Source organism: Callorhinus ursinus, unplaced genomic scaffold (assembly GCF_003265705.2).
Source record: "Callorhinus ursinus isolate GAN/ISIS: 27379988/994484 unplaced genomic scaffold, GSC_fseal_2.0 scaffold82, whole genome shotgun sequence".
NCBI lineage: Eukaryota > Metazoa > Chordata > Mammalia > Carnivora > Otariidae > Callorhinus > Callorhinus ursinus.
This window is the reverse complement of record NW_027397144.1, coordinates 3,045,399-3,058,905: the sequence shown is the minus strand read 5'-3', so window position 1 is coordinate 3,058,905 and position 13,507 is coordinate 3,045,399. Positions and strand designations below refer to the sequence as shown.

The window sequence follows — 13,507 nt, the reverse complement described above, 5'->3', positions numbered from 1 at the left end:
CGGCCCGTGAGCCTGCGGGAAGTCGTGCGCTACCTCGGGGGCAGCGGCGGCGCCGGCGGCCGCCTGACCCGCGGCCGCGTGCAGGGGCTGCTGGAGGAAGAGGCGGCAGCGCGGGGCCGCCTGGAGCGCACCCGCCTCGGAGCGCTCGCGCTGCCCCGCGGGGACAGGCCCGGACGGGCGCCGCCGGCCGCCAGCGCCCGCGCGTCGCGGAGCAAGGTGAGCGCGCCGGGGAAGGGCGGGGGGGTGCCGCGCGGTAGGCAGGTGCGGGCGAAGTTGGTGGCGGGGCGCGAGTCCCGGGAGGAACCGGGTGGCGGGCGGCCCTGGCTTTTCGCGTCTTTCCTGCCGGTTCGGCGCCTGGTGACCTTGGCAAGTGACTTAATCTTGCCGAGCCTCAGTTTCCTCCGCTTGTAAAACGGGACTTAATAGCAGTAGCGACCCCTTGAGGTTGTTGAGCGAGTTTAGTGAGATTTGGCTACCGAGGGCTCTGTTAACACAGAGCCTGGCACGGACTGAATGTGTAAAAGTTAGTCCGTGTTGGTATTAAAGGTGGGTGTTAAGCACACCACTCGTTCTTGGATCCGAGGGACTGGGCCCAGGGCCAGAACAGCTACTAACCTCCCCTGCCTCTCTCCCCGGCACCAGAGAGGTGGAGAAGAGCGAGTGCTTGAGAAGGAAGAGGAGGAAGAAGATGACGAAGAGGAAGATGATGAAGACGATGTGTCTGAGGGCTCGGAGGTGCCTGAGGGTGACCGTCCAGCAGGTGCCCAGCACCACCAGCTTAATGGCGAGCGAGGCCCTCAGAGTGCCAAGGAGAGGGTCAAGGAGTGGACACCCTGTGGACCCCACCAGGGCCAGGATGAAAGCCGGGGGCCGGCACCAGGCAGTGGTACTCGCCAAGTGTTCTCCATGGCAGCCATGAATAAGGAAGGGGGATCAGGTAAGGATCTCTCTGAGTTGGGGGGGTGTTGCCTGGTGGGGAGGAACTGAGCCCCAAGACAAAGCCACAGGCATACGTGTTTTCTTTCCCAGCCTCTGCTGCCACTGGGCCAGACTCCCCATCCCCTGTGCCTTTGCCCCCAGGAAAACCAGCCCTACCAGGGGCTGATGGAACCCCCTTTGGCTGTCCGTAAGTTGGGGTTTTTGAGACATGGGGGTGTTGCCTGTGTGTTGTGTGTGTGTGTGTAACAGAGTCAGAGGAGTATTGCTGCTCACTGGTTCCCTCTGTTGTGACACAGTTCTGGGCGCAAAGAGAAGCCGGCTGACCCTGTGGAGTGGACGGTGATGGATGTGGTTGAGTACTTCACCGAGGCCGGCTTCCCGGAGCAGGCAACAGCTTTCCAAGAGCAGGCGAGTTCCTAGCCCTCGGTGTACCCCTCTGTGCCGGGGCCTCAGTGGGGTTCTGCTCTGACCCTGCTCGCTTGCTCTCTCTGTCCCACCCAGGAAATCGATGGCAAGTCTTTGCTGCTCATGCAGCGCACAGATGTGCTGACTGGCCTGTCCATCCGCCTGGGCCCAGCCCTGAAAATCTACGAGCACCACATCAAGGTGCTGCAGCAAGGCCACTTTGAGGATGACGACCCCGATGGCTTTCTAGGCTGAGCGCCCAGCCTCCCCTCTGCCCCAGCCCATTCCAGCCCCCATCTCACCCAAGACCCCCAGAGTCCAGGAGCTGGATGGGGATGCTCTCAGCCCTCCTAACAGATTCCAGTGAGGGGTATTCCTCCCTACTCATCTCTTCCCTGAGTTTCCCCAGCATAAACACATTTGGCCCCCAGCACATCCTGTACTCCATGACAGAGGAGTGTGGGGTGGGACAGGGCCTGCTCATTTCACCCCAGGAGGCCAGCCCTCCCCCCAAGTCTAGGACATTTTTGAAAAAACAAAAAAGCAAAAAACAAAAACGGGGGCTTCCTATCTCCCCTAGATCTTCTTCAGTTCAGCCAGATGTTTCCTATATAAATGTTTTGTTCTGCCTGTTCATTCTGGTGGGTGGCCTTTCCTCTCTCCCCCACCACCCATGCCCCATTCCTGTCTGCTCCTGGGAACAGCTGGGGTGGGGTCTCTGGGTCTTCCCTAACCCTCTCCTTTCTTTCTGTTGGTTGTTGCTCCAGCTGGCTGTATTGCTTTTTAATATTGCACCGAAGGTTTTTTAAATAAAGTTTTAAAAAAAAAAATGTCCAGGAGTTCAATTTTATGAATGGAATGGGGGGAGGGGCTTGAAGAGCTATCGGCCTCCCGGGAGAGTCTAGGGTTAAGACAAAATTGTTTGAGGAGGACAGGTAGTGCATGGGGCTGCCTGACAGCCAGCTGGGACAGGAAGTGCTTCAGGAGAGCAGGAATATTTGCTTAGTTGGATCATCTCCCGATGCTCAGAACAGTGCCCAGGCACACAGTAGGTGCTCAAATATTTGTTGAGTGCCCAGCAGCTAACTAGGCTTTATGAGCATTTTCTCGGTCGTTCTCTCTGCAGCCCCATAGGCAGAGAGCTCATAAAACACCACTTTCTGCAAGAGGCAACTGGCTCAGCACAGCAAAGATGCTTGCTCAGGGTCACACAGGGTGGGGTCAGACACCTGTCTGAGTTCTTTACCCAGAGTCTTTTTAAGTGTAATTAATGTATTTGGCTTCCTAGCTGGATGTCTGTCAGCCTTGGCATGCCACCAAGAATCTAGTCTATAACGATTGGGGGTCAGGGGTCTGTTCTGGACGCACGGTAGGGTCTTCAGGCCTCCTGGTCCTCGCCAATAAAAGGAACAGAAGGGATGAGATCATGGGACCGGCACGTTTTTCCAAGTGAAGATTTTCAGTATTGTTATCAGTTGAAACAGCTACTGACATCACAAGTCCCTACTAAGTTCTAATGCAGTTTCCCAACTCCATTAGCGTTCTAAAAATATATATATACAGGTTTTGGGGCCAGAGTCAGACTCCACGAGGCCTGGGCGTCCTCCCTTTATGTACCCGCGCCCCGGGTTTGGAGGCTCGGTAAAGACCCCTCTTCCCTAGGAAACCGCCTAGGAGAAAGGCACTGGCCCCCGGGCCGCACCCCAGGACAGGGCCGCGCCAGCACGGGCCCAGGTCGCTTCTCTCGGACGCGCCCCCCAAGCCAGGTTCCGGGAGCGCGCATGTGCGCGGGGCCCCGTGGGCGCGCAGCGCGGACCGGAGAGGCGCGCCCCTCCCGCGTGTTGAAATTCAAACGAGGCGAACTCCTTCCGTGCGGCGCCGCGCCGGCGGAGAGGTCGAGGCAGGGGCGAGTTGGAGGGGGGCCGCATTCCCAGTCCCCGCAAGTCCGAGGTTCCCCGGGGCGGGGTCGAACCCGCGGCCAACGTGAGCGGCGGAGGCTTAAAGAGCTGCGGTCCTCGCCTGCGACCCCACGATGGCTACCGAGCAGTGGTTCGTGGAGCCGCTCCCCCCGGGCCCGGGGGAAACACCGCCCCCGGACGACTTGGAACCTGGGGCGCAGCCCTGCGGAGACCCCTCCTGGTCGGCGTCCCCTGGCGGGCCTGGGGATCCACCGGAGGCAGAACCGGAGGACGTCCAGGGGCAGCTGCCGGAGGCCTCTACCGCTACTCCTTACCCCGAGCCTCTGGCCCCGAGCCCAGGGCCCGCCCCTCCTTGCTTACCCTTGGACACCATGTTCAGCCCCATCACCGAACAGCTCCGCTACCTGCTCAAGAAGGCAGATGATTTCCAGAGCTACTTGCTTTACAGGTGATGCTGGACGGGGTCCTAGGTCCCGAGAATGAGACTGAGGAGAGAGTAATAGGATAGGCAACACATGCTAGGTTCCCAAACTCAAAAGCATCAGGAGCCAGAGACAGTAAATGAAGCTAGTTGATTGGGGATCCCATTTCGAAGAGTGATAAGAACCGTGTAGAAATTTGGGGTTAGGGAGCGCCTGCTATTATTTGCCGCCCGGGGGGTTGCCAATTCACGAGGACTTTTCTCCCACTTTTTAACTGTTGGCTTACATTTTGAACCCTGGGCAGGCTAAACAAAACCAATCTGGGCCAGATTTGGCCCAACCGGCTACCAGTGTGAGGAGAACCCCCCCCACCACCACCACCAAAGGATAGTGTGATGCCCAGCCCAGGGGGAAAGGGACTGGAATTGTCACACTTCAGTATCCATTGGAATCCTCGGGGAGGCTGTTTAAACCCTAGATTTCTGGGCTCCACCCTACAGGAAATTTTGAGTGAAAGTCAGTTGTAGAACTCAGGTGTCAGCATCTTAACAAGTGTTCCCAATGGTTCTGATGCAAATGGTCCTGGAAGATACTGAGAAAGGCCTGGCACGGGGGCGGGGGGGGGGGTTTAATAGGGGCTCCAGGCCAGAGGTCCAAGTCAGCAGTGAGTAGAATGGGAAACGGGGAGTGAGGGACCCCAGGTAAAGGCCCCCTTTTCCCTTTAGCAGGGACCGAGTGCAGAAGGGACAGATGGCAAAGGCCATGCCCACCTTCTTACAGATGTGTGAGCCCTACTTTCTCTACCTGGAGGCAGCTGCACGGAGTGTGCCCCCCATCTATGGAGCCCTGCAGGAGCTGGTCCGAAAGGGGGTGTGTGGAGCAGGTTTCCTAGACCCTATGCCCCTTTCTTCACCCCTCAGGAGTGGGAGATGATGGGGGGGACGGCGATCCCGGCAGGCCAACTAATCTCATTATGCCCCTTCTTCCATGCAGCTGTTGGAGATCTCCCAACAGCTGACCCTGCGCCTGGAACAGCTGGTCCTCATGTATGCCTCCTTCGGGTTCGTGGACCTGGAGGAGACTGACCCCCTAAGGTAAAAGGGTAGGAGACTGGAATGGGGGTGGGGAGAAGGTGGAGTCCAGAGCCCAGCCTCATTCCCCACTCTCCCATCTCCGCCAGTATCTCCTGTTTCTTCTGCGGGAGGTTCTCCATCAGCCCTTTTCATGAGGTGTCCATCTTCAGATACTGCGCCCCAGCCGCCTACACCGCCAGCCGCTTCCCCCGATACCTCTACAAGAAGATGCGTTGGAACCTGGAAACCACCCCAGAGCCCAGCAGCAGGGGGCAAGATTCCCATGTGGATTAGTGAGTCTCCTTATAGAACCAGAGTTCTTCCCTCTCTCTGCAGAATGCCAGTGTGGGCCTCTGAACCACCACCACCACCAAAGCATGGAAAGCCAAGCAGGAAACCAAAGATCTTTGAAAAGGCCATCCCCACCTTTAAAAAAAAAAAAAAAAAAAATTTTTTTTCACCCTCCCATTAAAAGTCCTCATCTCAAACGTAAGCTGACAGGGAGAAAAGGCCTCGGTGTTGAGCCACATCCCTACGTGAGAATTCGAGGGCAAATTCTGAGGAGTTCTCCCTCACCCCCAAAATCAAAGCCCTCAAAAGAAGAAGCTAGGAAACTGCTCATTCTTAACTGACAACCCCTCTCCCTCCCCTCCCAGCTACTTCCTGTGCTATCGAGATACATGGGAAGACACAGGCAAGAGTCCGGCCAATTCGTGCCCCCAGATCCAAAAGCTGTGGTCCATTGGACGATGGGTGCCGCTAGGACCTGCCGAGGATGACCTCTATTCATGGTAGGAGTTAGGGCGATGGCAAAGTGGGTTTGGGGCTTGGAGGGAAGGGCAGAACCCCACCAAAGACCATCCACCTCCCCCAACATTGTTTCCCTTGGTAATAAGGATAGCATTTTATTGTACCCTGAAAAGTGCTTTATGCAGACTTGTGTAACAACCCATTGAGGTCTATACTTTAAGCCCCATTTTACAAAGAAGAAAACAGGTGCTCAGAGAGGTTAAGTTACCAGCCCAAGGACACACAGCTAGCTGGCTGATGGGCCAGGTCAGGGCTAGAGCTGTTCAGCCTCCCGAAGCCTCTAGGTTTCTCATCAACAAGGAAACCACTTTACCCCCAGGGTTTTTCCCACCCCCAGCTGAAACAAAGCCTCTTTCAGCCACAGCCTCTCACTCGAGGGGAGGGGCTCCCGAGAAGCAGGGGGCGCTCACGTCCAGGCCTATCTGTCCCGGCCCCCAGGATTTTGTGCCCACAGCCGCCTGGGGACTACCAGCAGCTGCTGACCATCGGCTTTGAGGAGCCCTCGCACATGCTGGCCACCGACCTGCTGGTGCAGATCCTCACGGGCCAGGCAGGCCCAGCCCGGCCCCCGAGCACTGCCGGGCCCGCGGCGTGGGCCGCGCAGGGGTCTTGAGCCTGGAGAGAGGGTGGGAGCTGGAGCTTGACAGTTCCGAACTCCAGGAGAGGGAGCAGGGGAGGGGCTCACTCGTTCTCCCAGTGCACCTCGGCCTCGCCTTCCAAGGGGCCAGGCCGAGCTAGCCAGTCCGCACCGGGTCCGGCCCGGCCGCGGAGCCCTTCGCGTGGACACACCAGTTTTGCGTTAAATAAAAGAAAGAAAGAGGTCACCGGCTCAGCGTCCGCTCGCAGTGCCGCGCCCCACCCCGTGGGGCGAGGGAGCCCCGCCCACTCGCGCGGCCTTCTGGGAAATGTAGTCTTTGAAACAAAAACCAAAGTCCCTCGGCTGGTGGACAAGCGCTCAAGGCATGCGCAGAGGCGCACATGAAGCTAAAAGGGAAGTAGCAGTGCCTGTCAACAACCGGAACCCAAAAAACCGCAAGTTTTGGGTAGCCGGGAAATTCAACGCCCAATGGGGGAAGGGACCCCCGGAGCCACGCCCACTCTCGTATTTTGACCCGGAAGTGACTTCTTTTTACCGAAAAGACTATATTTCCCGACGTGCCCCCAGAAAGGGCCAGGGGTCAGTTTCCTAAAGGCCGGAGTCAAATCTTCCTCTTCCAGCTTTTGGGTCATGGAGTGGGTAGGTCGTGTTACTACGCAGGGTGTCCGGGGCGCGCCGGGTGGGAAAGCCGTAAGGAACTCCAGCTTGGGATCTCTAACCTTAACTCCGACCTTGGACTGGAAAGGAGACCCGGGTTGAGAGAGGTAAACTCACCTATTCAAAGCTACAGCGAGCAAGTGGCGGAGCTCGAACCTGAACCGGTCTTTCCGATTGCAGCTGGTCCCTTGCGTGAGGAAGGGTGTTCTTCCTGACCCGGCAGTCACTCATCCGCGAGTTACCCTCTTTAAGGCATGCCTTTTCGTTCCTTGTAGCATTTTTGGAGTCAGAGAGACCTACCCTTTACGTTTTTGAGCAAAGCACTAACTTACCTAAAACTCCCTGGCACATTAGTATTCTAAGCCCCAGTTTAAGATGACAAAAACGGACGTGAGAGGTAAAATGAATCATCCGGATTGGACACCAAAACCCTTGATCTTTTGGGGGGCGGCGGCGGGGGGGGGGGGGGTACAATTTCTGACTTCATCAAGATTGTTTAGTCTGAATGAGTTCAAGGGGATTCTGAAGCTACCCAGTACGGTTTTAAGTTAGTCCCTGTGAGTTATACACGCGCGCACAGACACACACTGTTAAGACTCTTTCGCTTGGTCCAAACGTTTAAATTGAGCCACAAATGCAAGTCACATACGTAATTTCAAACATCCTAGTAACCACATTAAAAAAGGTAAGGTAAAAAATAAGATCAGGTTAATTTTAGTGATTTTTTTTTTAAGATTTTTATTTATTCATTTGAGACACAGAGATACAGAGAGCATGAGCAGGGAGAGAGGCAGAAGGAGGAGAAGCAGGCTCCCCGCTGAGCCAGGAGCCCGATGTGGGGCTCAATCCCAGGACCCTGGGATCACGACCTGAGCAGAAGGCTCAGATGCTTAACCATCTGAGCCACCCAGGCGCCCCAGTGACTTTTATTTAACCCAACATAGCAAAAATATTATTTCAACATATAATCAATGCAAGAAATTATTGAGATAGTTCTTTTTGGGTAGTCTTTGAAATCTGATGTCTTTCATACTTACAGCACATCTCAGTTCAGACCAGCCACACAGCTTTAGACAGTCTCAAGGCAAATCCACAGGCCACTTAAAACTAAAGGTTTCTGGGGGCGCCTGGGTGGCTCAGTCATTAAGCATCTGCCTTTAGCTCAAGTCATGATCCCAGGGTCCTGGTATCCAGCCCCTCATCTGGCTCCCTGCTCTGCGGGAAGCCGCCTTCTCCCTCTCCCACTCCCCCTGCTTGTGTTCCCTCTCTCGCTGTGTCTCTGTCAAATAAATAAAATATTTTTTAAAAATAAAAACAACAAAGGTTTCTGGTGCATGGTGGCAGTACTGGGAGAGGAAGGAAACAGGCTTGATTTCCTGAATCCTGTTGCTTGTGAACTCTCGATAACCATGATTCTCCAACTTTAGCATGGAATCATGTGGAGGGTCTGATTTTTAGTCTGGGATGGGGCCCAAGAATGCATTTGTGAGGAGTTCCCAAGCCATCCTTGGGCTGCTGGTCCAAGCACTACACTGTGAGAACTGCTAGCATACATCTACCTACATGATGGATCTCAAACTTAGCTCCATGTGGGAAGCACCTGTAGAGCTTTAAAAAAATACTGAGGCCAAGCTCCCCGTCAGATTCTGATTTACTCAACATAAGGGTGCCTCAGGTGATTTTAATTTGCAGGAAAGGTTGAGAACCCAGGTCCACACTTTAGTAGTTCTGTCAACTCTACAGGCTTAGTTCTAAGCTCCCCTGCTGGGAATTAAGAATCAGCTCTGGCTGTTTCCATTTCCCACCTTGACAGTGCTGGATCTTTGCTTTCTCTGCAGTCACCATCAAGTATGCGCTCAGTGTGCTGATGCCGGGATCAGGTGGTTCGTTTTTGGACTGAGCTTCTCTTGGGGTCCAATGCTGTGTGAGCATTATTTCATTCTTCATTAGCTACTTGTCCTCCCTATGGAGAATCAAGCCTGTTGCTAGACCCAGGGCATAAAGAGTTGGACAAATCCAAGCGTTGAAACAATGATTCTAAAACATTCCTGGGTCTTTTCTGGGTCTCAGTGCCCCAAGAAGCTGGTACCCTAAAAACCACAGAATAAAACTGCATAGATACACTTATTCAACTTAGGGTGTTCACTGACTCTCTTGAACCCCATGAAAGGGGCTCTTGAACCTCGGCTTGGGAGAGAAATTAAGGCGGGCTTGACAATTGACAGCTACAAGCTTTATTGCAAACAGGTGCTGCTTGTTGCACCTCCTGTGCCCCACCCCCAATTTAAAAAGTTTTCTAAATAGTCACATTTTTAAAATATTTTATTTATTTGAGAGAGAGAACACAAGCAGGCTCCCTGCTGAGCAGGGAGCCCAATGTGGGGCTCCATCCCAGGACCCTGGGATCATGACCTGAGCCGAAGGCAGACACTTAACAGACTGAGCCACCCAGGCGCTCCAAAAGTCACGTTTAAAGTTCAGTAGGTTTCTCTTTTATTTTTTTTAAAGATTTTATTTGAGAGAGAGTGTGTGCAGGGGGAGGGGCAGGGGGAGATGAAGACTCCCATGTCTAGTGGGAAGGCAGACACGGGGCTCGATCCCCAGACCGCAGATCATAACCTGAACCTAAGACGCTTAACTGTCTGAACCCCCCGCGGTCCCCTAGATTTCTCTTTTAAAGGCTGGGTTCCCCCTCACCCCCCCCCCCCCCGTGCTTTTGGAAATCAGAAGCTCTGGTGCCACTGAGTTCACTCATTGGTAGTACTGCTGATATGGAGGAACACTTACCTGCCCGTTGAAACAAGGCATTTTAAAGCACACCCCATTTCTCTCTTTAATATCTGTCTGGGGTCGATAAGGCATGTGAAGTTTGCAATAGCTGGACAGATTATAAATGGCCTTGTATGCCCTGCTAAGAAGCTTGTACCCTTCACCACCACCACCCCTTTTTTGGTAGCTATTGTTTACGTCCCCAGGGCAGGAACAACCTCTTATCACCTCCGTCTAGCCAGCGCCCAGCTCCGGGCATGCAGTTGGCACCAATAAAATGTTGACGATGTCTGGAAAAAGGAAGGGCGTGAGCTCATTTGTCCGAACGCCGCAGTTCGCGCCCGCGCCGCCAGGGGGCACCAAGACCCGGGCCGGGCCAGGAGAGACCAGCAGCCCCAGAACAGGGCGCTAAGGGGTACGTTCTGTATTCCGGCCCGCGCCTCCTGCAGCTTTCTCAGGCCTTCCTCCGCCAGGCGCGCTCCCGCCCCAGCCCAGACGAAGGGACCCAGAGGAAAACAGCCCGAACTGCCCAGAAAGAAGGGGCTTTATTGGGGAGTGAGGGTAGCCGAGGCGGAGACCCTGGCCCTCTAATCGCAAAGGCCAGAGGGAGAGGCCAGTTGGGTTTGCAGTTAGGAGAAGGGCGGAACAGTTTCACTGGCGGTTTGAGAGTGGTAGTGTTTCCCAGTGGGGACTAACAGTTTTATAGAAGAGACTGGTCAATTTCACAGTCAGGTTCAAGGAGGAGCTGGTCGATTTCATCTTCCCCAGCGCAGACGGCTGGCCCTCTTCCAGGCCTTCAGTGGATTCCGAGAGCACTCCTGGGCACCCCTACCAGTTTCCTCTGATATGCATTTTACCTCTGGCAGGGGGTCCCAGCCTGCTGGAACCTCAAGGCTTCCGCTCCTCCTGGGGAGAGGAGGCCAGACGGAAGGCTGACTTTAAGGACCCGCGCACCGCAGGAGCCACACCCAGGCACAGGGTGGGGCGGTTTGGGCCCCGGGACTACCGCATCCTTGTCACCCCCGGGCCGTGCCCAGAACTTTGTGTCCTAGCCCAGAGTGACTTCCCAGGGGACGCGGGGGTGCACGTTCCCTGGCGCAGCACCCTGGCGCCCGAGGAGGAGGGGGGGAGGGACGAGCGACTAGCGCTTGAGGCAAGAGGGGGAAAGGGGCTCCCACCTGCTCCAAGCCGCTCTCAGACGCCTTTCTGCGGGGAGGCCAGGTCACCGCCAGCTTTCCGTCGCCCCTGCTCGCTGCGGGGGAAGGGGTGCTCAGCCGGGGTTGCCCCTCCTGTCACCAGCTGGAGGCGGCCAGGACCAGGGAGGCCAGCCGCGCCCCTTAAACACACAGGCGTTTACCCTGCTTCCCATCGAAGCCTCCATTCTGAAGGAGGGAGCAACCTGAAGGAGGAGGGAGGCGAACCCAGAGTGGGGAGATGGAAACTCGTAAATTCAGAGGGAGGATCCAGGAGTGCCAGAACCCAAGCAGGGTTCCCTGGAATCCGATAAAGACACCTAGAATCCTCCTCCCTTTCTCACCAAGAGCCTAGGTGAGGTGGATTTGGGAGTCGACCATTCCGAGTTCGGGGTGGAGCACAGGGAGTGGGCAGCCCTGAAGCGGTGGGCAGGGTACAGAGAGTTGGGGGGGTGTCCCAGGAGTCTGGGAGCCCTGAGGGGGTACCTGAGGGCCAGAAGAGAGGCCACTGGAGTTGCGCAGTCGGTGAGGGCGGCTGGAGCCCTGACAGACCCAGCGTCAGGGCGCGCGTGGCTTACCCGTGAGGCTCGGCGCGGGCTCCTTGAACTCGGCGGTGCCATAGACGCTGAGCCGCTGGCGCTGCAGCTCCCGCTCGCGCTCACGCACCTCGCGCACCTCCTGCTCCAGCAGCGACGGCGCGACCCGCGGCGGTGCGCGGGCCAGCACCGGGCACCGACCCTGCACGGCCAAGCGCGGCCGGCCTCCAGGATCGGGCAGCCCCTGCGGGTCCGCGCCGCCTTCAGCCGCCGACGAGGAGCCGCGTCCCCCGGCGGCCTCAAAGAATCGCTTGAGCTCGCCCAGCGGCGGCGGCGGCGGCGGCCGGGCGCACAGCTCTGGGGCTGCGGGGCGCGCCAGCGCCGCCTGACGGTGGGCCTCCCGCTCGATGTCTCGCTGCATCTGCGCGCCCGCCCGCGCGCGCTCCAGGGCGCGCGGGAGCGCGGGGCCGGGGCTGGGCAGGCTGAGCACAGACCGCACGCGCAGCTCGACGAGTTCTCGGCCTGCACCGCCAGGGCTCAGGCCTCGGCTCCGGCGCAGGCTCTCCTCGCGTTCGCAGCTGCGGCGGATTTCTCGTTCGATGGGCGTCTCCATGAACGGGCTCCTCGGGGGCCTGCCGGGGGGGTCTTCGGGCCCAGTAGAAAATGCTACAGGGGGCCTTCGGAATCTGACCCCGAGGAGAAGGTCTCGGGATCCTGAAGAGGAGACTGCTTCAGGAACCCCGTGCTTCGCGCTTTAAGACGGCTTGGGGTCGTGGTTGCCGGGCCGGAGACTCTCAAAAGCCCCAGCTGCAGACGGCCCGGGGCGTTCTGCGTCTAGCCCCGCTGATGGCCCAAGGACTTCGCTCTCTTGCTCAGGGGTCTCCGCGCCCTGCTCTGCAGAGGGCACGGAGACCTTGCCTCCTGGCCTGGGGACCTCAGCGTCCTGCTCTGCGGCAGGCCCTGGGACTTCGCTGACCCGGGGGTCTCGGGGCCCCGCTCTTCGGACGACCCCAGGGCTCCGCTCTCTGGCACGGGGGCCTCGGTGTACAGGGCTGAGAGCAGCTCGGAAGACTTAGTTTCCAGAGCCGGAGTTTTGATGCCCAGAGCTGAGACCACGGTGCCCTGCGCGGCACCTGTGGCACAGTCACCGCCGGCGGGTTCCAAGGCGTCGCCTACCTCGGCCGTTTCTCTGACCCGCCCCTGGCCTCCAAGAACGGCCCCCCGGGGCAGGGCCGGGCACCTCCCCCTGCACCTGCAGGGAAGACTACGGCCCCGCCCTGGCACCGCCCTCGGGGCGGGGAGGGGAGGGGGGGCCTCGGCAGGGCACCGCATTTCGTGCTCTGACGCGCCTCAGGTCAGCTCGGGGCACCAGACTTCTTGTAAGAGGTTTTCCCTGGACTCGGCCCGCCAGCTGGGAGACAAGTCTGGGTGCCGTTCAACTCTCGGGGCGCCACCCTGGCACCTTTTCGTTCCTACGTCCCCGGCATTCCCAGGAGGCTTGACCCCAACTGTGCCTCGGGCTGGGCCTTTGAACCACTGGCCCTCTGGTGCTGGTGTCCTCCAAAGCCATCTTTCCGGGGCCTCGCTAGCCCCGCCCAGGCCGGCGGGCCGCAACGCCCCTGGCCTCGGGGCTGGCCATCCCCTTTCCACCCCTGCAGCGTACGGCTCAGACTGGAGGGGGCGCCAGGAGCCCTCTCCTGGCGCGCCCCAGGCTCCCTCCGGGTTTCTGGGCTCAGCGAGGCCTTTTCCGCGAGGTGTGCCACTGCCCGCGTTAAGCTCAGAGGTTGCTTTCCCTTCACCCCTCCCGGAAAAGTCCGCGAGGCGTCCGCGGCCAAGTGCACTTCCAGATTGAGGGAAGAGGGAGGGACGGACACAGCGCGCCCAGGGCTTAGCGGAGCAGCTGCGGTTGAGAGGCGGTCACCTTGGGCTCAGGCGGCTGGAAAGGCCCCGGAGAGGTATCCAGGCTTGCGGTATGGAGCAGCTCCCCATAGCTGGCGCCAGACCGTGGCGTTCAACGGCAGGACCGACGCCCCTAAAAGACAATTTCCACTCTTCCCCCAGGCTCTCTCCAAATCTGCCCTCTGGCCCCACTCCACTATTCTGGGGTGACCAGGAAGAAAGATATAGTTACCTAGAGAAAGGGGGAGCGCTAAACAGCCTCCGGAATAATCCAACTATCTGGTCAC

At 57.8% G+C, this 13,507-nt stretch overlaps 3 protein-coding genes across 6 annotated transcripts in view; 2 read left to right on the top strand and 1 right to left on the bottom strand.

Annotated features, from left to right (window-relative positions):
• Nucleotides 1-2,168, top strand: part of SAMD1 (sterile alpha motif domain containing 1) — a 3,015-nt gene extending 847 nt beyond the window's left edge. Inside the window, exons 2-6 of the mRNA XM_025863031.2 lie at nt 3-216; nt 643-937; nt 1,030-1,126; nt 1,236-1,347; nt 1,441-2,168. Coding sequence (XP_025718816.1) covers nt 3-216; nt 643-937; nt 1,030-1,126; nt 1,236-1,347; nt 1,441-1,599 — 877 coding nt within the window. The 3' untranslated portion in view covers nt 1,600-2,168. The remainder of the gene's footprint in view (nt 1-2; nt 217-642; nt 938-1,029; nt 1,127-1,235; nt 1,348-1,440) is intronic.
• A 1,044-nt stretch (nt 2,169-3,212) lies between these two features.
• CUNH19orf67 (chromosome unknown C19orf67 homolog) lies at nt 3,213-6,382 on the top strand. Of its 3 annotated transcripts, none has more exons than XM_073887727.1 (6): nt 3,213-3,711; nt 4,414-4,555; nt 4,679-4,779; nt 4,866-5,051; nt 5,415-5,549; nt 6,007-6,382. In XM_073887727.1, exons 1-6 carry the CDS (start codon nt 3,377-3,379, stop codon nt 6,179-6,181), a joined length of 1,074 nt encoding a protein of 357 aa, XP_073743828.1. In that variant the 5' UTR covers nt 3,213-3,376; the 3' UTR covers nt 6,182-6,382. The 3 variants fall into 3 exon arrangements, with proteins under 3 accessions (XP_073743828.1, XP_073743829.1, XP_025719099.1); XM_073887728.1 differs by having other exon boundaries at nt 4,411-4,555; nt 4,929-5,051; XM_025863314.2 differs by having other exon boundaries at nt 4,411-4,555.
• Nucleotides 6,383-9,127: 2,745 nt separating this feature from the next.
• MISP3 (MISP family member 3) lies at nt 9,128-12,830 on the bottom strand. 2 transcript variants are annotated; one of them, XR_003206203.2, is made up of 3 exons: nt 11,364-12,830; nt 10,771-10,991; nt 9,128-10,498 (listed from the first exon to the last, which is right to left on the bottom strand). XR_003206203.2 is itself a non-coding variant. In XM_025863316.2 (3 exons), the coding sequence occupies exons 1-3, from the start codon at nt 11,932-11,934 to the stop codon at nt 10,481-10,483; spliced, it is 663 nt and encodes a 220-aa protein (XP_025719101.1). In that variant the 5' UTR covers nt 11,935-12,827; the 3' UTR covers nt 9,128-10,480. The 2 variants fall into 2 exon arrangements, 1 of the variants encoding a protein (XP_025719101.1); XM_025863316.2 differs by having other exon boundaries at nt 10,771-10,844; nt 11,364-12,827.
• Between the last annotated feature and the right edge of the window lie 677 nt (nt 12,831-13,507).

Excerpts from the sequence above, each read along its gene's own strand:
- CUNH19orf67 (XM_025863314.2), top strand. The coding sequence starts at position 3,377 with ATGGCTACCGAGCAGTGGTTCGTGGAGCCGCTCCCCCCGGGCCCGGGG. Across the intron at positions 3,712-4,410 it reads CAGAGCTACTTGCTTTACAG|CAGGGACCGAGTGCAGAAGG; the intron begins GTGATGCTGGAC and ends TTTTCCCTTTAG. Across the intron at positions 4,780-4,865 it reads GAGGAGACTGACCCCCTAAG|TATCTCCTGTTTCTTCTGCG; the intron begins GTAAAAGGGTAG and ends CATCTCCGCCAG.
- MISP3 (XM_025863316.2), bottom strand. The coding sequence starts at position 11,934 with ATGGAGACGCCCATCGAACGAGAAATCCGCCGCAGCTGCGAACGCGAG. Across the intron at positions 10,845-11,363 it reads GCCCGCGCCGAGCCTCACGG|CGAGCAGGGGCGACGGAAAG; the intron begins GTAAGCCACGCG and ends CTTCCCCCGCAG.